Here is a 24,844-nt window from a genome sequence, read left to right on the forward strand (position 1 = left end):
AATCCATACGTTCTCTGAGATCAAATCAAATTTTAAATTGTATCAATAAACCAGTGTGTAATGTGGTTTTTCCTATATGTTTTGTTATCAAAATGCCAGTTCCCAAGGGATGACCAGGAATTAATTGAGGACAAATGTGAGTTGTGATCTAATAGCAAGGTCTAAGTTCATATGCAGGGAATCAATCTGCATTCTGCTCTGAAAATAGAGGAAGTCTCTTCAGTCAATGGCACACATTCTAATATCTTTCACACACTTAGCAAGTTAACCTTAACTTGGCTTAAGCAATGCACTCGTTAAGAGTACAAATTATAACCACCACTGAATCAAGGAAGGAGGTTTTGAGCTAAGTCTTCCATTTGCCAAGTTTTACAGGATAGTTTTTAATTGTCGCAAATCCTTATTTTATCCTTAGCTGGTTACCATTCCATTTAGGATTTGATATTTTAATTCAGACAAGACACTTGACAACAGGTTTTTCAACGCAATCTGGAAATTCAATTGGAGATGGTTTGGCAGAGTTGTCTCTTAGTCAGGCTTGGCACGGACTTTTCCGAGTTACTTCTCCAACTATTCTGATAGCTCATCTAAACTCACAGCTTTACCTTTTTCTGTGGTGTGAATAACACTGCCCTTCTCTGCTTGTGTAAGTCTGGCATCTGCTGGAAATGTGTGTGTTTGGGTTGTCTAAGCTCAGTCCAAACTCCATTCACTGTAAAGTCTATAGTAAACACATATTTTAGCATTTTTTTTAGCTTTACATAGAATTACAAACACAGTAAAAGGCCATTTAGCCCAACTGTTCTGTGTCAATATTTATTCTAATTATGAAACCCTTCTCAGCTTTCTTAACCTAAATTTTAGGGTAGAGGTGGAGAGATTCTTCCCGCTCAGAAAGGACAGCAGGACTAGAGGACACAGCCTCAAGATAAGGGGGGTGCAGTTTAGATCGGAGTTGAGGAGGAACTTCTTCACTCAAAGGGTGGTGAATCTCTGGAATTCTCTGCCCGTTGAGGTGGTGGAGGCTGCCTCGCTGAATATATTTAAGTCACGGGTAGATAGGTTTCCGATAGACAAGGGAATTAAGGGTTATGGGGAGAAAGCGGGAAAGTGGAACTGAGCCACTTCAGATCAGCCGCGATCTTATTGAATGGCGGAGCAGGCTGGAGAGGCCAGATGGCCTACTCCTGCTCCTCGTTCTTACTCAAACTCTCACTTCTCCTGGCTTCAGACTGATGAAAAGGACCAATGACATTCGATATGAGAAAGAACCCATTGGCCCATCCAATGTTCAGACTGACTGAGATACAATGGAATTGAGTATTGAGTGAGAGAGATCACATTTAGGTGTGGTTATCCTGATTGTAAACAGTGCAATTTCTCATGGATCTTAGGGTTGATGCCATCTTTCCTGGCTGGGAAAGGAGACTCCCAGGCAATGCTGTAAGCAAATCGGAGCAAAGTAAATCAGTCTGAAGAAGAATCATGTGGACTCGAAACATTCACTCTGTTTCTCTCTCCACAGATGTTGCCAGTCGTGATAAATCTTTCCAACATTTTCTACTTTTTTCATTTCAAATTTCCAGCGTTCACAGTATTTGGCTTTAGCAATATTTAGCAAAGTAGGTCTTCACTTCCTGCCATTTAGTGCAGAATCTGTGGTATACTGGTAAAGTGACCATATAGTCCTGTAACATCACTGTAATTGATAAGCATCCTGTTCAGTTAATGCAATTTAAATACCCCCCACAGTTAAATCGAGGTCTTCCAAAACTCTGCTGTCCATGTGCTATCAGGAGGAGGCCACTCGGTCCCTCGAGCCTGTTCTGCCTTTCAATAAGATCATGGCTGATCTGTTTGTATTTCAGTTCCACGTTCCTCCCTATTCCCGATAACCTTCCATCTCCTTGCTAATCAAGAATCTATTGAGCACTGCCTTAACTCTTGTCAAAGGTTCCACTTCCACCACATTTTGAGGAAGAGTTCCAAAGACCCATGATCCCTTCAGTAAAAAAAAACTTCTCGACTCTGTCTTAAATGAGTAGCCCCCTATTTTTGAACAGTGACCCTCCCTCCCTCCCTCAACACCCCCAGTTCAAGGTTCTCCCACAAGGGGAAACATCTTTTTCACATTCGCCCTTTTTAAGACCCCCTCAGGATCTTATATGTTTCAATCAAGTCAACTCTCAATGGATACAATCCTAGCCTGTCCAACCTTTCTTCATAAGACAACCCGCCCATTTGAAATATAAATCTACGAAACCTTCCAAACAACTTGCGCCAGTCCAATTTATCCATCATCGCTCTGTTTTCAATTATCTATAGTCTATCATCAAGGATTTCATAACCCACCATTTGGAAGGCCCTGGTATAACCAGACAAAGTCAGCCTGGATTTACTAAAGGGAAATCATGCTCGACGATCTATTGGGATCTTTTGAAAATGTGACTAGTAGAATTGACTGAGGAGAACCAGTGGACGTGGTTTATTTAGACTTTCAGAAGGCTTTCGACAAAGGTCTCACATAACAGACTACTTTGTAAAATTAAAGCACATGGGATTGCAGGTAACGTCTTGAGGTGGATAGAAAGCTGGTTAGCAGATAGGAAGCAAAGAGTTGGCATAAATGGATCTTTTTCTGATTGGCATTTACTGATTCGTGGGGTTCCGCAGAGATTTGTGCTAGGACTCCAAATGTTCACATTATGTATTAATGATTTGGGAGGAAACGGAATGTATCATCTCCAAATTTGCAGATGATACAAGTTGGGTGGATGGGTTAGCTGTCAGGAGGAATCAGAGATACTTCAGCATGATTTGGACAGGCTGTGTGTGTGGGCATGTGCATGGCAGATGCAGAATAATGTGGATAGTGTGCGGTTATCCACTTTGGTAGCAATAATAGGAAGACAGATTATTACTTGAATGGGTGTAAATTGGGGAAATGGATACTCAATGAGACCTTGGAGTCCTTGGGCATCAGTCGCTGAAAGTAAATATACAGGTACAGCAGGCGGTAAAGAAGGCAAATGGTATGTTGGCCTTCATAGTGAGAGGATTTGAGTACAGTGACGGGGATGTTTTGCTGCAATTGTACAGGGTGTTGGCGAGGCCACAGCTGGAGTATCGTGTGCAGTTTTGGTGTCCTTATCTGAGGAAGGATGTCCTTGCTATAAGAGGGAGTGCTGTGAAGGTTTATGCGGCTGATTCCTGGGACGGCTGACCTGTCATATGAGGAGAGACTAAATTGGTTAGGATTATGTTCACTGGAGTTTAGAAGACTGAGAAAGGATCTCATAGAAACTTGCAAAATTCTAACAGGGTAGATTCAGAAAGAGTTGTGGACTCCAATTTATTGGGGGGAAATTAAACAGCATTGACTGAACAGAATGCTTACTAATTACAATAATGTTAGAATGCTGTAGGGCTGTTTCACCAGTATACCATAAATCAAGATTCTTTTTCAGATTAAACCTGAAGTGATCCATTCATCAAACAGCAGGAGCTAACTAGGTTGAATCTTTCAGACAGAGAGGGTGATCTGGTTTTCTTCAATGGTACTTTCAGCTCCTGACTCAGGAGTGGCTTAATCTACATCAGGACCTACTGTGTAAAGCCGGAGATATTCAGTCCAAAGTTAAGGCCTGCAAGTTTTACTGTCCTCCCTATACAGCAGTCCCTCGGATAGATTGGCCTGATCATGTATATCCCAATGACTTTGCTAAGCATCTCAAATAAATTAGACACTGGTCTACTTTCTCTACACCCCATGCATCCAAGCAACATTTATATAGTCCCATGTGTGTGGTATTGTTGATGACCTAAATTGAATAAATCATCACATTTGACTTCTGCCGGCATCTGAAAGGCAATATCTCCTCACTGCTCATTGTTATCCAACAGGAAGTAAGTGTTACAAGAAATTTGTGTAAGATGCAAGACCTTTCATGGACATGCTGCTAAAATGAGGTAGATCTTGTATGACTCAGACACCATCAGTTAAAGCAAAAATTATAACTGCGGCAAATGTTTTGCCTTTGGCATTATACATAACTGTGAGTTTGCGGTTTGCCTTTAAGACCTATTCACATTTTGTGATCCCATTTTATTCTTGTGGGTCTTTGCATCCATTCTCTGCCTACCTAACTCAGACTGTGCACCTCTTAACAGCTCTGTGGGCAGGATGGGATCTGCAATGCCCCCATTATGTGGCTATCAGTTGGCATACAGGAGCAGCAGGATGGCAACTTCCCATCAGATACATTGCATCCCCAATGCAATATGGGCGACCAACTCATTGGGGTCAACAATTCTGTATCCTTCCAGGATGGCATTTTGATGGCATAAACCAGGCTTCTGCCACGGTCACTGAAACAAGGACATGGCATCACCTCCGACAGCCAGTCTGTGCCAGTGAAGACTGGTGCAAAAGCACACACGTAGGGCAATGACTGCAGCTGGGGGAGTGGATCAGGCTTCGAGAGCTGACCTGTCCTTTGAATTAGTTTGGATTGCGCTTTGCATGGTGGGCAATCTAGTAGTGAAGTGAAATGAGATATTCAAGTTCCGATATCAGGAGGAGGATCACAAGGGGACCATTAATATTAATTTTAAATTCACAATCTAACTCAGAAATCTCACATTCTTCTCATTCTGACCCGCATACTGCAGAAGGGGATTCGGATTGTTATCAGGATTACAAATTAAGATAAATAGGAAGGGAAAAGAAACTACCCAAATTGTCGTTTGAAGGTCAAACATGCAGGAAATCCATTATCATATCCAGTATAATTGTGCTGAAATATCACTGTACTCACGATATGAAGAATTAGGTATACATCTGAATAGCTGAAATGAATACAGAGTCAGTGAATATTTCTTCTCTTTTGAGACTTCCTTCCTTAACTCCATGCCTAAAATCCTAAAAAGAAAATCCATTGGAAAGTAAAAGCTTAAGGGTCCCACTGGTGTACCTTGTGATACGGCGGGGCTCCATAAAGCTCGGCGAATCCCGCCTCCTTTTCCGAATAGGTGAATAGCTTCTTGAACGGCGACGATGTCTCTCTGCCTCAGAGTCATGATGTCGCGTTCCAGCCTCGCCATCTCTTTCCCTGTTACAAAGAGAGAGGGAATGAGTGACTACGCAGGGAGGAATGAAGGAGCGACCCAGTCATCTGTCGGTTTAACTCACTGCATCTCGTACCAGAGATCAAATCATAGAATTCCCACAGTCCAGAAAGAGGCCATTCAGTCCATTGAGCCTGCACCAACAACAACTGTACCCTATCTCCCTATCCTCATGTATTTACCCTGCTAATCCCCCTGACACTAAGGGGCAATTTAGCACGGCCAATCAGCCTCACCCACACATCTTTGGACTGTGGGAAGAAACCAGAGCACCCGGAGGAAACCCACAGAGAAATGGGGAGAATGTGCAAACTCCGATCATCTGAAGCTAGAATTGAATCCGGGTCCCCGGCACTATGAGGCAGCAGTGCTAACCACTGTGCCAACCACTATGCTGCCCTCATCGAGCGCTTTCAACCCATACATGTTATTGCATCAGATGCCCTGATGGGAAATTGAATGCCAAGTTGAAGCCATTCGGATTCATTCCTATCTTTACCTTGAACTGTGGTAGGTGATCTCAGCCAGGGGCACCAAGGGTTGGGGGGGCAAGGAGATAGCTACAATTGGCTTTGCTATCCGTGGTTTGAGGAGAGGCCGTTCAAACTCGTTGGAGTTTAGAAGGATGAGGGGGGATTTTATAGAGACGTATAAGATGAAGAAGGGGGTGGATAGGGTAGAGGTAGAGAGATTCTTCCCGCTCAGAAAGGACAGCAGGACTAGAGGGCACAGCCTCAAGATAAGGCGGGGGGGCGCAGTTTAGATCATGGTTGAGGAGGAACTTCTTCGCTCAAAGGGTGGTGAATCTCTGGACTTCCCTGCCCTTTGAAGTGGTGGAGGCTACCTCGCTGAATATATTTAAGACACGGGTAGATAGGTTTTTGGTAGGCAAGGGAATTAAGGGTTATGGGGAGAAAGCTGGAAAGTGGAACTGATCCACTTCAGATCAGCCATGATCTTATTGAATGGCGGGGCAGGCACGAAGGGCTAGATGGCCTACTCCTGCTCCTATTTCTTATGTTCTTATGTAAAACTACAGTAGGTCTCACACCCTGCCATGGTAGAAAGTATGAGAATTGAACTTGCCTGTGATGCCACCACATGTGAACAGCTGGTTAACATTCAGTGCTTGGACTGGCACATGAGTGAGCACTGAGGGACTCTACCATGAATAACAGAACTGGAAAGTTTCCGTTTTAAAAAAGTGAGTAGAAATCTCACAATTCGGGAGACTCTTCGATAATACCATTTTGAGTCCATTCTGGAATTTGAAATATAATCAGCGATGATATCAAGCGTGCAGACTTAAATGAATTATTGCACTAATTTGTGCCAAGCTGAACTGACATCATAAACCAGGGAAGATCAGTACGTGCCATATTTGGTAATTTGGTATAGTTACAACATGGGAGTCATTCGCCTTCCAAGTCAGTTCGTCATGGATTTAGAATTGAAGTTGGACAGAACTAAAGATATCCTCATTTTTTAAAGAATGAAACAAGCTATTATTTTTTTCAGTCTTCTTTTCAGTTTTTCCAACAAATCCCTGACAACATTTGGCCTGGATTATAAAGCACAAAACAAGTGTCTACGTCATTGAGGCTAATTGTGAAAAGTGACAGAAACTCTGCATTCCCACCTCCCCCAATAACCTTTCACCCTCTTGCTTACTATTTATCTCTGCCTTAAAAATATTCAAAGACTCTGTTTCCACCACCTTTTGAGTAAGAGTTTCAAAGGTTCATCACCCTCAGACAGAAAAAAATTCTCTTCATATCTGTCTTAAATGGGCGATTCCTTATTTTTAAATAGTGACTCTGAGTTTCAGATTCTCTCATAAGAGGAAACATTCTTTGTCAAGACCCCGCAGGATCTTACAGGTTTCAATCAAGTCACCTCTTATTCTTTAAGCATCAGCGGATACAAGCCAAGACTTTCCTCATTAAACAACTTACCCATTTCTGATAGATAAGTAAACCTTCTCTGAACTGCTTCCTCAACACATTTACATCCTTCCTTAAACAAGAATGATACAGTATACAGTACTCCAAATGTGATCTCACTAGGGCACTGTATAATTGAAGCAAAACCTCCCTATTTTTGTATTCAATTCCCCTCACATTAAACAATATTGCTTTCCTAATTATCTGCTGTACCTGCATGCTGGCCCTTTGCGATTCATGGACTAGCAGAACCAGATCTCCGCCTCTGAGAGCACTGCAATCTCTCACCATTTTTTATTCTTCCTACCAAAATGGATGTTTTCATATTTCCCCACCTTATACCCCATTTTCCAGAGCTTTCCCCATTCACTTAACCTAGTTAAATCCCTTTGTCGTTTCCTTATGTCCTCTTCACAACCCTACTTTTTATCTTTGTCTCATCAGCAAATTTAGCAACCGTATCTTCAATCCTTTCACCCAAGCGCTTCATACGAACAGGACAAAGTTGAGGGCACAGCACTGATCCCTATGGCATATCACTCATTACATCCTACCAACCAGAAAATCACTCTACAATACCCAAACTCTGTTTCCTATTAGCTAGCCAATCTTGCATCCATGCTAAGATGTTACCCCAAACGTGATGGGTGGCCTTGTGGTACAGTGGTTAGCACTGCTGCCTCACAGTGCCAGGGAAATGAGTTCAATTCTAGCCTCGGGTCGCTGTCTGTGTGGAGTTTGCACGTTCTCCCTGTGTCTGCATGGGTTTTCCAGATTCCTTCCACAGTCCAAAGATGTGCAAGATAGGTTGATTGGCCATGCAAAAGCTGCCCATTAGTGTCAGGGGGACTAACAGGGTAAATGCCTGGGTAGGACCTGAATGGGATTGTTGTGAGTGCAGACTCGATGAGCCAAATGACATCCTTGTGCACTCAGGGATTCTATGATTCTGTTCTATGATGAACTGCAATAATTTTTGATGTGGCATCTTATCAAATGTTTTCAGAAAATCTGAGTACAGTACATCTACCAGTTCCCCTTTATCCACAGCACATGGTATTTCTTTAAAGAATTCCAATAAATTAGTCAAACATGATTTCCCTATCACAAAATGATGTTGATTGAGTCTGATTGCCTTGAAAATTTCTAAGTGCTGTGCTATAACATCTTTAATAGTAGCTCGAACATTTTCCCTATGACAGATGTTAAGCCAACTGGCCTGTAGTTTCCTGCCTTCTGTCTCTCTCCCTTATTGAATAAAGGAACTTTGTTTGCCACTTTGTTGGCTACTTCAAGGGAATATGGCTTCTCGGCCTTTTGGTTAAGATCAAGTGTAGTATCAACATGCTGCGCTTGGTTGAAGTCATTAGGTTACATTTTTGCTTCATTTGAAGCAATTTTTTAAAGCGGCATCTCAGCCTTTTGGCTAAGATGCAAATGAGATAAGCCTACTCCAATCAGCTTGGATCATGTCCAAGGATGTGTGGGTTAGGTTGATTGGCCATGCTAAGAAATTGCCCCTTAGTATCCAGTGATGCGTAGGTTAGCGGGATTAGTGGGTGTAATATGTAGGGATATGGGGGTAGGGCCTGGGTGGGATTGTATGCAGTGCAGATTCGATGGGCCGAAGGGACTCTTTCTGCACTGTAGGGTTCTATGTTCTACGTAGATCAAGCCCAAGACAGAAGGTGAGATCCCCGTCTTGTCAGCTTGGATCGGGGCATGTCTCAACTTGAGATTCTAAATTGGACTTGATTGGATTGAATTGGAATAAAGACAAAAAAAAAGAAACTTTGTGATGGGCCTCCGATGGGTCTCAAACAGAAGGCATCACTCTCCACCCTGGCGACATTAATTGGCCACTTAAGGGTCTCAATAGGCCCAAAGGTGAGTGGGCTACTCAATGCCTCCGCTGCTGTGGGTAGAATACCCAAGGGGCCAGGCAAGGGGGATAGGCAATGAACACGGCAGGTAATTTGACATGCTGTAAACTTCAATTCCTTGAGTGGAACTTCCCCAAAATCTGGCAGTGTGTCAGGTACAGACTGCAAAAAAATGTGAATCATAGAATCATAGAACCCTACAGTGCAGAAAGAGGCCCTTTGGCCCATTGAGTCTGCACTGACCACAATCCCACCCAGGCCCTACCCCCATATCCCTACATCTTATACCCACTAATCCCTCTAACCTACACATCCCTGGACACTAAGGGGCAATTTCTTAGCATGGCCAATCAACCTAACCCGCACATCTTTGGGCTGTGGGAGGAAACCGGAGTACCCGGAGGAAACCCACGCAGACACGAGGAGAACGTGCAAACTCCACACAGTGCATCTCTCCAGCTGGGTTTTCACTCCAGGTTTTCCGGCATTCGGTGCATGGAGAATCTGGGGACATGGCTTATGTCATCACTCAGGCAGTGCAGGGCCTGATTGAGCTCGTCAGATTTTGGGCGTTAGCCAAAATCTGCCTGATCTGCAGAAAATATAAATCCCCCTCCCCCTCACATGCACAGAGGACCCCACCTCCAAACCCTGGTTCACGCATGGTTCGTGACACATCTGTGCTGGAGTGATTCACAACACTTACCAAAGTCTGCCCTGCTCTGTCAACATTGCAGAAGTTTGCAAATGCCCACTTCTGCAATGGTGCTAGTGACATCAGGGTGTAGCAGCTTACGGAGGTGACCCTTTCCCCCTGCAAGTGTGGCAGTATTTACCCGCAACCCTCTCCCTCAAACCACACCATACTCGGGCATTCCCCAACCTGCTCTTCCACTGTGGCAGTATCTGGGCCCACATTACATTACATTACAGGACCACGGCTAACGAGGTCACTAGATCGCGGCCCTTGTGTTTCATGGGTTAAATGGGAGAGCCTTTTATCAGACAACAATGACTGCTGTGCTTCCATAATCCAGCAGAGGGAGAAAGCATAAGCCTGCCACAACCATACGGTGCAGAGTGTAATGTTTGATACACTGCAGCCTGATGTTCATACACTCTCTCAACAACTTTGCTGGAAAGACTGGAATCAGAAGCTAATCATGACAATAGGTACAGGATAGAAGCCTAGAAGAGAACAGGGACTATTTGCTCAACTTTGAAAAAACAATTAACAGGATGACTGGCCAGTCGGCCAAGTGTTTTGAGGCAAATTGTTTCCACTGGTATGACTTAACAACAATCATGGCAATAGTGGTTTTAAAATGGCTTTTCAGACTGAGAGTTAAGCATGCTGGGATTTTTGGTCAAATTATAGATTAAAACCAGATGCAAGTTATAAAGAAGCTCTGATCTGTGAGCTGTGATCTGAAGCTCTCCGTATTGGTCTGATAAAGTTGTTTACATCGATTCAGACATTGCGTCTCTGATTTATATGACTGCTATGTATGGAATATGAACTAAGTGTACTGGTGTCATTCACAAGTAATTGCATTGGCTGTTCCAGCCATATGATTGATTTCTGGTTACTCAGTTGGGTGGATGACACAGAATCTTCCAGAAGAAGAATTGTGGATAAGAAAGACATGTGAGCCTTTGTTTGCCAGTGATAACTCAAAGAGACCAACCATCGCAAGAAGACCTGTACCCTGAAGGATGCTTCAGAGAAGAAGAAGACAGATTCTACATCGAGGATATTTCTTGGCCAAGGTTTTCCTAAACATGGTAGTATCTGTTTTCAGTGAAATAGTCAAAGTGGATGTTCAGTTAAAGTTAATATGCAGTTTAAGGGTTAAGGTACACTTGAAAGTTGATGTTCAGTAAGAGTTAAAGTTCAATAAAGAGTTAATGAGTTGCAATTGTTTATGTTTGAGTTGGTCCTTGAAGTGTTAAATTAAGAAATAATTGAATTACTGTCCTTGTTTATCTCATTAAACTGGGATGCTTGGAAGGTGTTTAAAATAAAAGCTGTATAACAATTGGCAAATGGGTGAGTAACTACAAGTCTTAGATGAGGATAATTGGCAGAAAATCTAGCAGGGAGAATTGGAGAAATTCAGAGAGTGGTCGGGATCTGGAATTCACTGCCTGAGTGGTGGGAGCAGATTACTTATCGATGACTTTCAAACAAATGAATACTTGTAATAAGTATAGGCAAGTTACTTGCAAGATAACCAAAGGTATAATGACTGATGCAATGTATTGTTCAGTAAGTCTCTATGCCACCAGTGGAGATAGACTTCCACGCTGCAGCTTGAACAAAGGCCGAGTTGAATCTCTAAAAGTCTTGACTGGTCTCTCAAGGGAACAAAGTATGTGGTAGTTGGATAGCTGTCAAGTTCCCTAACAAATGGCAGTGAGGATGGGATCCACTTGGGCCAGTTGTGAAAGCAGGACTACGCTTTGGTAAGTGATTATACGGTTTGGTGTTTGTGATTATACTCCCGACTGAGTATTGTTGTAGATCAGCAGCCGACTGAAAGAGCAGATCCGAGCCGAGAGTAGACCAGATAAAAGGAGCGTGAGAAAAACAAAATACGCTGTGGCTGGTTCGCTGTGCAATTTCACTCGAGTCAACAGCGGCCAGAGAAACTGCGGCACAGGAGGTGCCAGAGAAACCGGATGAACGGGGAAAGGGTGGAACTAGAGTTCACTGTAGAACGGGGAGATGAAGGGACTATGTCTCTCCACATAGCCCAAAAATACCGTAAACTAATAAGGAAAGCGCAAAAATGGGGGTGGATTCCAGCAGACATCCCACTGCACAGTAAAAATGGTGGAAGGCTCAAACAAGTGATAAAAACTGAGAAAGCCACTGTGCTTATCCTGAGCTTCTACTTGTAACAAACGAAGCTCGTTCGGAAGTATATGGGGATGACAACTTCCCTAGCTATGGTGCAGGTTGCCGCAGATGACCAATTCCTCCCAGAAACAACTAACACTGATTGGGATTTAGAAGGAGAGGCAGCTGAGAATGAAGAAGAATGGGGAAATTGGGAAAGAGGATCATCCACCTCTGTATAATGCTCCCTGAAAGGGTTAATAATCACACAAGTTTTAAAATCACATAAGCTGCAAGCTGTATTTCAGTCACACAGGGAAAGCTGTGTGAAAATCACAGATCTTGATTAAAGCACACCCAGGTAAGGATCAAGAATCATTTAATCGAATGATGAGCAGTTGCTGCTCATGTTCGCCCATTGGAACAAGGAACAATGGAAAGGGAGGTTGATAGACCATTGGTCAGAGATATAGCTATCATTGCTTAGTGATATAACATATACATGTTATAATTGGACACTATACCCTTATGTATGCATGATGTAACCTTAATCAATAACTGTGAGTGGATAGAGATAACTCCTATACTTTTATTGGTACATGCAAATTACTTTTAGTTGAATTTGAAACTATAATTGCTTGTGTATTTCTGAATTCTGCACTCTAGCATTGAAGATTCAGCCAGTCCTGTAAAAAATCATTTTAAACCATTCTGTGACTTCATCTGGCTACTTGAGGGGAACAATAGTTTTAAATACAACAAGAAAAACATTGTGACGTAACACTTCCCCATCCCGGTACTGGTGGTCTTTTATCAAACAGTGGTGAAAGCACAGCGTGACAGGAACCCGATAAGGAACATTGTAACAGTACCTTTAACTACTGCAAAGACAAGTGTTATTATAGGAGTTAGTCACCCATAACAAAAAGTGATACTGTGAAAAAAATGGTCATAAATGAAATGCAGGTTTGTATGAAACCGTTCTTAAATCCAGCTCTTGAATTGAATTCATTTAATTTGAACTGCTTTAGAATTCAGTAGATTGAGTTTGTAAATCCAGCTGAAGAAGTTTTCAAGGCCAGAGATAAGCTTGGAGTTTGGTCACAATCCAATTTCAAAATGTTTTGAGTTAAAAAAAATTATTTCAAACTTGATTAAGGAATGAACATAGGAAATTTGAAAATTGGTTTATTGGAGAAAAGGGATAGACAAATGAGATGATATTTGGGCAAAGTTGTGGAATATAACAAAAAAAATTGATAGAGTAAATTTAAAATAGAGTTTGTTTTTTGTGTGGTTATAGAAGTTTCTTAAAATTATGCAAAATTATACCATTGTGTGCCAAGTTTCTCCACCAGCCTCTCACCCTTTAGAGTTTGTAGAAAGGTTAACCCTTTCAGCAGCCAATTGATTTGTTTTTAAATCACCTGGAAACTTGTGGGTCTGTGATTATGTACGTGTCTATATTAATTCATAATTGTAGATTTAGGGAAGCTCAATGACCAGTTAAATGTGGAACTTTTAGGCAGCGCTTGTAGGAATTTGCAGTAAGTGTGTGAATTTTATAGTGTTGTCACATCACCCCCAGATAAAAGACAAAGGTTTTGCAGCTGGTAACGTGTTTGGCCGAGAATGCGTTTGGTATTTTGAATTAACAAAGAATAGATGATGCCCACAAAATCAGGCCTTGGAAACTGGCTGAAATGGAACAAAAAATGTTAAATTATAATGAAGGAGAATGGAGGATCATATCTTTTATTTTAATCACGGGATTGTGAGTTTGTAGTGCTCTGTCTCTTTAGGAAGGTATAGCTACGAGAGAATGCTGAGAATTATTTGTTTGAAATTTACGAGCTGTGAGAAGTTGTGTTTCATTTGTTGTCTGTAGGTGTTCATAGATTTGTGCCTTCATTGTTTTGGGTAACGTTTGTCAAGGTTTGTCTTTGGGAGGAATTAACCTTATTTTGAGATTTTAATTTTGGAAATTTAAAACAGAACCACAAGACACTTCTCGAATGTTTAGTTTGATTATTGTTGTTTCAAAGCAAGTGCTTTTGTATGGACGATATTTGAATGTGTATGTTTTTGGATGGAATGGTGGTACAATGGTTAGTGTTGATGCCTCACAGCGTCAGGGACCCAGGTTCAATTCCAGCATCAGGTTACTGTCTGGGTGAAGTTTGCACATTCTCCTCCTGTCTGCATTGGCTTCCTTTGAGGCTCCAGTTTCCTCTCACACTCCAAAGCTGAGTGGGTTAGGTTGATGGGCCATGCTAAATGTCAGGGGGATTAACAGCGTAATACATGGGGTTACGGGGATAGGGCTTGGGTGGGATTGTTGTCAGTGCAGGCTCAATGGGCCAAATGGCCTCCTTCTGCACTGTAGGGATTATATGATTCTATAATAAGCTTTGATGTCTTCTGTCTGATATTGTGATAGTCGTTTAAATGATTCAAGTCAAAAAATTGACAGAAGGGAGGTCTTATAACTTTTTTTTCAAAGTCATGCTTACTGGCCAGAATCATGATCCCAGGATATTTTATTAAACATGTGGGAATTTTAATCTGGATACAAATTCACACATGCAAGAATGAGATAGTTTTAATTTGATAGCGTTAATTGAAATTTGGGATATTTGAAATGGTTATCACCAATCTTGTGCTGGTTTGATCTTGGGTTAAAACGTCTCGTCAGGTTCAAAGAGTTATTCCTGACACAACTGGCACAATGAAAAAGGAACATTTTGAGATTGGATATTGAGCAAAAAACTTTAACAGGAGAGATTGTGAAATAAAAATGAGTCTCAGATTGTTAGATTAAAACAAAAGAAGGGTACTGATGTAATGATGTTCATCTGAGAATTTTTACTCTATCCCTTTTCAAACTAGCAGAGAACTAACTCTTGTCTGTGAACAGCTGAAGATGTATTTATATTTTAACAGGAATTGGGAATTACAAAATTATTGAATTATCAGACATGTTCAGATGAACAAACCCATTTTGCCCCAGGCAGAATGGATCTTGTGTGTTTGCTTTATAGGTAAGTGCAAGCAACAGCTTCAAGAATTTGAGTATTTATTTGCAGACTTTCCATATCATCGCACAAGACATGGACTAAAGGCTTTTTAAAAAATAACCAAAGACCTTAACTGTGGTAACCTCCATGAGGTCCACGGGGAATCAGTGATTGATTTCCCTGTGGGTCTTAGTGAGTATGAGTTCCCCTGGTAACAGGCAGTGGCCTGCCCAGCTAGAACTCATTACCTGGGCCTTTTGTAAGGTAGGTCCAGGAAGAGCTGGATGCAGGGGTGGTGAGAGGGAACGTCAAGGAGCAGATTTGTGGTGAGCATGACTGCAAAAAGGCATGGGAAGGCTGTGGAGTGGTAAGGATGGCAGGCCGGAGGGTCAGGGTCAGGAGAGGCAGCAAGCCTGTGAGGCAGTAAGCAGGAAATAAGTATAAAGAGTTTTAGCACATTTTACCATTTACGTTGTGGTACCTGTTTACCATTTATATGGATGATCTGGAGGAGGGGGCTGAGTGTAGGGTAACGAAATTTGCTGATGACACGAAGATGAGTGGAAAAGCAAATTGCGTGGAGGGTGTGGAAAGTCTGCAGAGAGATCTGGATAGGCTGAGCGAGTGGGTGAGGACCTGGCAGATGGAGTATAATGTTAGCAAGTGTGAGCTTATCCACTTTGGTAGAAATAACAGTAGGAGGGATTATTATTTAAAAGGCGAAAAGCTGCAGCATGCTACGGTGCAGAGGGACCCAGGGGTCCTTGTGCATGAGTCGCAAAAACCCAGTCTGCAGGTGCAGCAGGTGATCAAGAAGGCGAATGGGATGCTGGCCTTTATAGCGAGGGGGATAGAATATAAAAGCAGGGAGGTCTTGCTGCAACTGTACAGGGCACTGGTGAGGCCGCAGCTGGAGTACTGTGTGCAGTTTTGGTCGCCGCACTTGCAGAAGGATATATTGGCCTTGGAGGGAGTGCAGAGAAGGTTCACTAGGCTGATACTGGAGATGAGGGGGTTAGCCTATGAAGAGAGATTGAATAGACTGGGTCTGTACTCGTTGGAGTTGAAAAGGCTGAGGGGGGATCTTATAGAGACGTATAAGATAATGAAGGGGATGGATAGGGTAGAGGTAGAGAGATTCTTCCTGCTTAGAAAGGATAGCAGGACTAGAGGGCACAGCCTCAAAATAAGGGCGGGGGGGGCAGTTAAGATCAGAGTTGAGGAGGAACTTCTTCACTCAAACGGTGGTGAATCTCCAGAATTCTCTGCCCGTTGAAGTGGTGGAGGCTGCCTCGCTGAATATATTTAAGTCACGGGTAGATAGGTTTCTGATAGACAGGGGAATTAAGGGTTATGGGGAGAAAGCGGGAAAGTGGAACTGATCCACTTCAGATCAGCCCTGATCTTATTGAATGGTGGGGCAGGCTCAAAGGGCTAGATGGCCTACTCCTGCTCCTATTTCTTATGTTCACATTTTAAAAATATTTTTATATTTATTTCATTTTAAAAGTTACTTAAGTTACGAATATAGGAAGTGAGCAATGTAAAGTATTTCAAATCATAGGGCATAATACTTTCTAATGAGAAAGTTCCTAACAGAATCTAACTTTAGCTTTTATATTGGTTGCAATGGGAAAATCAGATTCGCTTAAAGTTGTTTCATTTAAAGTTGGGCTTTTCTGGAACAGAAGCACAATGTTAAGCGAGGAATTACTGTCCTACCAGATCACTACCCTGCTATAGCTGGCATTGTTCACATTGTGCACATTGCATTCAGACAAACACACTGCTGAGAGTGCTGGCAACCAGGCTGGTACTCAGTGGTGGAGAATGAGTCTTACCTGGACTGTTCCTTGCGAGGCGATGACCGTGACTTGCTCCGTCCATCTCTCTTGTCGTGCGATCGGGAGCAGGAGCGTGACTCGGACCTGCTGGAGCTGCGGGAGCTGCTCTTACGGCGAGGGCTGTAGGAAGAGCTTTTCTTCTTGTCCGAGTTATGGCTGCTGGGTTGTTCACGCTTCCCTGGTGACCGGGTGCGGCTCTTGTTCCTGCTTGTGAAATAGCTCCGATGGTGACGATCGGGCGTCTGCCGTAACCTAGGGATACAACCGGGTTTTGTTTTGTTTTACAATCATAGGAACAGGAGGACAGGGAAAGGCCCTCTGGCCTATCCAGCTTGTGACACACAACGGTGTTGCAAAGCCTGAGTAAGGCCAAAAACACATCAAGAATAACCAGGCATTTCCAAGAATTAAAAAGGAATCTTGTGGCACTGCTGTCAGCAACCCACGGAAGACATAGGGATATTTAACAAAATGTGGGCTTTCTTTTCCCATTTGTATTTCTAACTGTGGTAGAACTCATGCTGCCAACTCCAGCAGGCCCAATGCCCTTTCGTGCATTGACTGGGCGTATAGGAACGTTACAGGGGTATTGGGGTTACAGGGAATAGGCCACTGGGATAGGTGGAGGGAGGCCGGCAGTTACTGGGTCTTAAGGCAAGGGTGTTCCCCAGTCAGAAGGGGGCTTCGGATGGAAGATGCTTCGCCCTCCCTACCTTCCCACCCTGAATCAAACTGACTCCATTTTGGTGTTTCTTCCACCCCCTCCCCAACCCCTCCTCCCCCATCCGCCTAAGAATTGAGGCTGGGTGGGATATGCCCTCAAACGGCCACAAAAGCACCTTAACCAGGACAAGGGCAGGATTCTCTTCCGGGGCCCTGCCCCCAAACCAGTATTAGATCAGACTGGGCGGGGTATTCCCATCCAGGCACTCTCATGCTTACTCTCACCTCAGATCTCACTGGGGTGGGAGGGGGAAGAGAGTGTAAGATTCTGTCCCACGTCTAACACACTCTCACCTAAATTCTTCTTGCGACGGTTATTAATTTTACATTTTACTAATTCTATGCATTTCTGAGTACAAATACACAGGCTATTCCACCCTGACACTTTAGTGAAAGTGAATTCCTTTGACCATTATGCTGCTGTTTATTATCTATATGTATACCATTATCTATATTTTGCTTTGGCCTGATTTCTTGTAAGTAGTCACTTTCCTTCTTCCAACTGTTTTCCTTTCCTTTTGTCTTGCACCGGCTCCTCCGGACAGGGTGGGAATTGCTTTGCCAGTTCCACTGGCATGAAATTTGGATGAGAAAGAAGAGATTGTCAAGGCACAAGAAAAGCTGGAGCCTCAGATATTAGGTCTGCAACCATCCTTGCCCCTGGACTGGTGTCCCCTACCCAGACGATGCTCCCTGGGCCACGGGGGCGTTGATTTGACATCTTCATTTCACATCTTAATTTCATGATAACCATTAGTTGGAGCCAGAGAATTTGTACCATGGAGATGGTTCAGCCAATGGACGTGAAAGTCATTACTGTTACCAGGAACAGCAAATGTAGATGCAATGTCTTCAAAAGAAGACTAACGGGGCGTCAGTGCAACTCACATGGTCTTCTTCAAAATAGCGCTGTGGAATCTTTCATATTCACCTGAGAGGACAGGGAATTGGTTTAATGTCTCAACTGAAAAAGGGCATCTTGATAGGATCTGAAGTTTACGAGGTTAACAATGAATTTGAGATGAAAAAAATAACGGACAAGTAACAGGATTAGCAGGGATTTAGCGAATTGAGGTGTGAATTACCATAACAGAAACATTGCTTACCAGAGATCAGTGATGCTATCCAAAATGACAACTTCTAAAGGCAAAGAATTTGAGGTAGAACAGCCAAATCCATAGGGTGGATATCAAAGCACCTGAACAGTATATCTGCTAATACACTCTTTGGGAGAGAGGCTAATTTTCTACCCAATAGCCAGACAGGTCAAAAATCTTCAGAAAAACCAGTTCCATCTCTGAGCAGAGACATGGAGGCCTGTCCTATCTATGATCAAAGCCAGAGGCCTACTCTATCTAATATTTAGAGCCACAGCAGATATTCTCCTCTATAAAACACATTTTCGTATCTTCACTGAGCCAGGAAAAGATCTTTTCCCAGACTTGGTCATCTAAGCTATATTGTGTGGTAACGATGAGCTGGATTTGACTTGTGGAATTACTAAACTGGGTGCCATTTGGAAAAGGGGTGTCCCAGTGAATTCAGGAAACATGAGGATATTCCGGGAATAAGATTAATTTCAGATAAAAGTGTGTTTAGTTATTAAAATACTTAGGAGTCATAGTGTTTATTAATATTTCTTGTCATGTGTTTTTCTATATTCCTTATTGTTTACACAATGACTGGACTGGTTCCTCACTGGGTTATTCCTCACATTATTCCAAACAAGTATCCACCACTAAGATCCAGTATTTATCCTTTGGGAATTTGGGATACTGTCACAGGTAGCATCAACGGGATACTCAACTATCTCCAATAGTGCAGCACCTGATTCAACTCGAAGTTCACAATGCAATCTGAGATTTACAGTAAGGTATGTATTGACAAGGAGAGTTCCAGAACTCCTTGTTTTAAATTTCTTGTGAAAGATTTATTGGAAATTCCAACACTGGGGTTACATCAAAAAAGTAGTTTGTTTTGAAATGCACAAACTCCAGTCCTCTGCATGAACTCCCAGTTCAACCTCACTTCTGTTCAGCTCATGCTTAGCTCTTCTCTGAAGTAAAACCACTGGCCGACATTGAATTCAAAAATCACGCAGCTCAAATTAAAATGCACCAACCAATAATGAGGCAAGAGATACACTTTTGTCTGTGGAATAAGACAATTTAAAAACAAATCATGCACAAGGTATGAGCATCGTTGGCAAGGCCAGCATTTGTTGCCCATTCCTAACTAGAGTTTGTGCATTGAAACTGGGCTGCTTACTAGGGTCATTTCAGCGTAATTCAGAGTCAACCATACTGCTGTGGACCTGGAGTCACCTGTAGGCCAGACTGGGTTGGGAATGGCAGATTTCCTTCCCTAAAGGAGATTAGTGGACCCAGATGGGTTTTTACAGTAATCAGTCAGAGTTGTTACAGTCACTATTATAGAGACTAGCTCTATATTCCAGATTTTATTGAGTTTAAATTACACCATCTCTGAGAGCGGGATTTGAACCTGTGTCCCCAGAGCAGTAGCTTGGGCCTTTGGATTACCACTGCACCATCCTTTCCTTTATCAATGTCAAACATTGAACCAAAAAAAACTTATATACTCTTTACTATTTCCACTCATTTCCATCTCAGTAAGTTTGGTTGTATAGAGGGTTGCTTAACTTTCAAACTCCCAATATTTCTCTTGTGCATAGTTAAGCCCACAAAAATAAATCAAAAACATTTTGGCCATCATCAAGGCAAGTCAGGCACAAATTTTCAAAAAATGAAGATATGGGGTGGCATAAAGGACTGGTCATTTCTATTCTGTGGGTTATTTTCACTGAGCCCTGTTACGTATCAGAAGAATATGCTCATCCTAACTGAAACTTCTGACATCATTCTGTATTCAACAGCATTCATTTGCAATCACCTACTTTCCAAAGTGATCTTTTGACATCAAATAACAATCAAGTGATACCATTGCCGATCAACCGAAGAGAAATTAAATCATACACAGCTTCAACAAAATCATTTGCAATCCTCTAACACTGCTTCAGTGCTCAGAAGGCATTCATTTGACATCAAAAGTGATCGTGGGGCTTGTTTGTGAGGAAAAATGGAGGGGGCGGTAAAATTCTGGCCATATAGTGTTTGCACCAGTTCTCCAAATGAGCATCATGACTTAATGCCATTTCCGTGCCTTTTCCCCACATTGTTTCTATTCAAATAATCATCTAGTGTCCCCTTGCATGCCTTGATTGAACCTGCCTCCACCACACTTCCAAACAACGCATCCCAGATGATTTGTTACCTGAAAATTTTTTTTTCTCACATGACATTTACTTTTCTTCTGATGCCTAATGATCAAATGCGGTGCCTTATGATCGCTTTTGAATGCTAATTTGCACTTCCACAATTTAACAAACTGTAATGGCTTCCTGAAGCTTTTCAGCACTTTGATGACTCCAGAAGTAGGAGGATGATGCTATTAAAAGATGGTTAATTGGACACTTTGAAGACAAATCAGCTCTATTTTCCAAATCAAAACCCATTCCAAATTGCACCTTTTGGTGTCAAATGATGTGCTGGTTGTTCTGAACACAACTGAATGTAAAATCCACATCAAAATGTTCTGGAAGAATAGAGAAGTATATTAATCGCTTGGAAGAGTTTCAGGAAATACCTCAACTAGGAAAAGAGAATTCAATTGCAGCTTGCCGCAATGCATGAGAACAGGGCAATGCTATCTCTGCCGAAATTCATCCCTTCCTTTAGTTGGATAACTGCGTGCAAGTAAAGCCTGTGTAAGCTAATTTTCTACTGCTTGTTTGTCCAGAATAGAACATGGATTGAATTCAGGTTGTTTCCAAGGCTATACCAAACCACAAGTAAATGAAAGTATGAACGTGTCTGTCTGGGTCAAAATTTGCCAATTGACTATCGTTGCTCTCTGTGGCCTACTTCACCAGTGAAGTGTTCCATTTTGCAGGGGTCGGGGGGGGTTGCTGGTGGATGGACGCGGTGGTGGTGGGTGAATGTGCCTGGAAGAGATTGAAAAATTGGGCAGAACCAATTACTAGTAGAGTGGCATGGAGGGTGGCCAGGCAGAGGATAGTGATGAGGAGTGTCAGGCGTTTGGAGAGAGAGGTCTTGAGCATGACAACACGAGGAAGCAGTGAACCACCTGAAGAGGGGTGGACCATGGGAGTAGGTGGGGATGGTATTACTGCTGAAAAACAGCCTTTTGAAGATCGGAAAAATAACAGATGACTAACTTCTTTGCTCGTGTGCTTTTACCCCGCCCTGACACGTGGTGCGACTGTGAGCGGCTGCCGACAGATTCTGCAGAGTCACTGCTGAAGTCTGACTGGCTCGGAGACTCTTTGTGAGGTGGCAGGGTCGACTTCTGTCGGCTTGAGCCCCTATGTGTGGATGCTGACCTTGACCTGTGCTTCGCATGCCTGTCCTCGGCGGAGGACCTTCTGCTGTGGCCTGGCGACCTGGACCTGAAGCTCCTGGACCCATGCTTCGAGTGCTTGCTGTCCTTGGCCTTGGGGGATGTCGATGCAGACCTGGGCTCCGCTCCTGGTGACAATGACCTGGAGTCCGTGCTCTGTAGCAGGAGAGAAAGCCTAAACTTAAAGAGATTCCGATACAACAGCAATGCCAGCTTTCAATTCTTGCCACAACCCTAAGACACAGCCTACGTCAATAGTTTATCTAACACAGTCCTCTACAGTGCAGCTCATGCAAGATTTTGCATGCAAACCAAAAATTAATTGAAAATAAAAGACCTGGAATGGGAAAAAAAAACAAAAATTAAACAGTCAACCGAAGTTTAAGAAGGAACAGAATGGAATAATAAATAAATTTTTAAAAAGTGAGCTCAACAGATTGCTGTATTTTGAGGAAAGGACAAATTTTCTTACAAATCCTGGTTTTAAAATAAAACAAGATGAAGATAGACAACTTGACTGAACAGCACAGAAATGGAAGGCAAAAATTGAAAAAAAAAATCCACAAATGTATTAATTATCACTCAAACAAAACCCTCTGAATAATACTCTGTTTTCTTTTTGTGCTTTTTCCTGCAGAGAACTGCTCATCTGTCATCAGCGACCCAGATTATTAATGTATTTTTTGTACCCCCGTTTGGTTAACATACACTTACCAATCAGGTAGCATTTCCTCCATTAGTAGGTAAGGTGTGAGGAAAAAGGGAAAAGCGGGGCAACATAAGTGCATCATTAGAGTCACAAAATGCAAGAGAAAAAAAGACACAAAAAAGCCCTTTCCAAGTAGTGAAATATGAACAATGTATGAAATTAAGAATGTGCAAAGGAATTTATTAATACTACAATAATGCAACTGCTTCAATGCCTAAGTACTGATGCACTAAAGTAAGGCCAGACCAGGGTCTCTGGGCTACCACTCCACAAAAGGGAAATATATACACGTGGAATGTCAGATTTTACCTGTAAAGGTTAGGACAGGAGGTTACAGGAGACAAGGCAAAATGCAATGTCCGCTATCCTTAAGTGCAGAGAATGAGCGTCTCCCAGCCTCTGTGACCTTTAGCACTCTTCAAGATCGTACAGCGAAAAGCAGTGCCCACTCTGTCCCCCTCCAGTTTTCAGTTCTGTCAATTAGCCTCAAACATTTTGTGCTTTGGTCCAGGAGAAGTGGGTAGAAATCATCCGTATTCTTTAGCTTTGAGACATTTTTCTCTTAAATCTGGAATAGATGTTGTTCCAAAAACATCTATTCCCTATTTTCTAGCCAGAATTTATGCTGATTTAGTTTCAACACTATTGACTTGTTTAACTTGGGCACTGATAGCTGCTCCCTTTGCTCACTTATCCTCATAAAATTGGGTACCAGACTGCACACTTATCAGGAATCAATCTCTTCGCTATAAGATACTAGCGTTTGTCTTCATCGTCATTAACTACAATTTCCCTTTATAGAGTACCTTTACTGCAAAAAAAAAGGCACTGCACAATAAAGCTGAGATCTGACCACATTGAACTGGGGTAAATGCTGAGCATCTCCACATCACATTGAACTGGCCCAGTTGAGTGTTGACCACCTCTAGTCTGTGATTGTTAACTGCTAGTTTTCTAGAATGTCCTCACAAGGCCTTTTAGCGTGTCACATTCACTTTGTGGTCCATTATAAGTGACCTGATTTCAGATCTAAAATGTGACAGCCAATTCCTCATTTGCCCAAGCATTTACTGGAGGTTTCATCAGATCAGTGGATCACAATCAATTTTAAGGTACCTTAAACATTTTAGGATGTTAACTTCAGAGTTCCAATTAACTGCTGCTGCACATGAGATTTTAAAGTGTGCGTGTTTAATATTTGTAATGCAGTGCAAATATTTAGCAAAAAAAAATGATCCAAATTAACTTATAAAAACTTGTTTTAAAAGTAGATAATACTTAATAACCCTTGAATAGATAACTTCAAATTCCAAAATCATTGTATAAGCAATTTTTAAATCTATTTCATGCTAAATCCCCCACCCCCAACCTCTTAATACAACTTGACAGCAGATGCTAGATTATCTCCAGATACTTTAGCCTCACCCTTTAACTAGTCACTGAGGGGAATATGAAGTTAATCCCAGGTGGCCCACCTCTGTTTTGCACCTCTGTGGGTTAGATCAGAATGAGGAGTGGAGGATTGGTAGCCAAATGTTGGCAGTTTGTGGACCATTACTATATTATAGCATTGAATCACTCAAGAATCCATGGCTAAACCATCTAACCGTCACATCTTGGGACTTTTTTATTTTATACTAAGATTCTTTCTTTTAAAAAAAGACAGTTTGGAAAGTCGTGCTCATTTGTTCAATGTGATTTTCGAATTTGCATGAGTGCAAAATAATTTGAGATGGAAAAGACTAATATTTGTAATGCAGTCAAATTGTAATGTGGGTTGCACTATTAAGTAAACCCAAGTTTAGATCATCAGTGACTAATGCCCTAAAAAGCGATCTTGAGTACTTGAGTAACAAATTCTGAACCTCATTAATTGTCAATGTAAAAGGAAATGATGGAAAGAATCAAATAAAAACGTATTTAAAAAACGCCTCAAAAAAGTGAGCAGGTAACAGGGAAAAACAGCACTAGTTGCAAGGATAAAATTGGCTGTCTTTGGTGAGGATATTGTGTTGCCTTTCCCTTCAGTTTTCGGATGTATTTGGGACTTTATTGTAACTCGAGACAGGCGGTGTGGACAAGAGGGCAGAAGCCTCTCCTGATCTTGACCACCCTCCTGGGAGGTGCTGTGAGCCCAGTACCGTGACCATTTTCTCTTTCTGGTTGGCCCTCCCACCTCCTCAATGGGGCCAAACCTGTGCTCCAGTCTGTAACGTAACTGAGAAGGGCAACTGCAACCCATGAAGGTGGACTGCAGAGATACATCGAAGGGTGACTATTCCACCCCTTCAGAGCTTTGATATCCTCCTAAGTCCAGCA

At 42.3% G+C, this 24,844-nt stretch overlaps 1 protein-coding gene and 1 pseudogene across 8 annotated transcripts in view; one reads left to right on the top strand and one right to left on the bottom strand.

Moving 5' to 3' along the window:
• Nucleotides 1-24,844, bottom strand: part of srrm3 (serine/arginine repetitive matrix 3) — a 705,551-nt gene that overhangs the window by 9,421 nt on the left and 671,286 nt on the right. For 5 of the 8 annotated variants that reach the window (XM_080210883.1, XM_080210884.1, XM_080210886.1 and 2 more), the window contains 4 exons: nt 21,800-21,972; nt 16,654-16,908; nt 4,974-5,111; nt 4,735-4,848 (listed from right to left, as the gene is read on the bottom strand). In XM_080210883.1, the coding sequence (XP_080067009.1) occupies nt 4,735-4,848; nt 4,974-5,111; nt 16,654-16,908; nt 21,800-21,972 (680 nt within the window). The remainder of the gene's footprint in view (nt 1-4,734; nt 4,849-4,973; nt 5,112-16,653; nt 16,909-21,799; nt 21,973-24,844) is intronic. The other 3 variants (XR_013889297.1, XM_080210888.1, XM_080210887.1) reach the window with 2 other exon arrangements.
• On the top strand, nt 8,372-8,513 carry LOC145357667 (U2 spliceosomal RNA; annotated as a pseudogene).

This window comes from Carcharhinus amblyrhynchos, chromosome 23, assembly GCF_965287045.1.
Source record: "Carcharhinus amblyrhynchos chromosome 23, sCarAmb.v2.hapA, whole genome shotgun sequence".
NCBI lineage: Eukaryota > Metazoa > Chordata > Chondrichthyes > Carcharhiniformes > Carcharhinidae > Carcharhinus > Carcharhinus amblyrhynchos.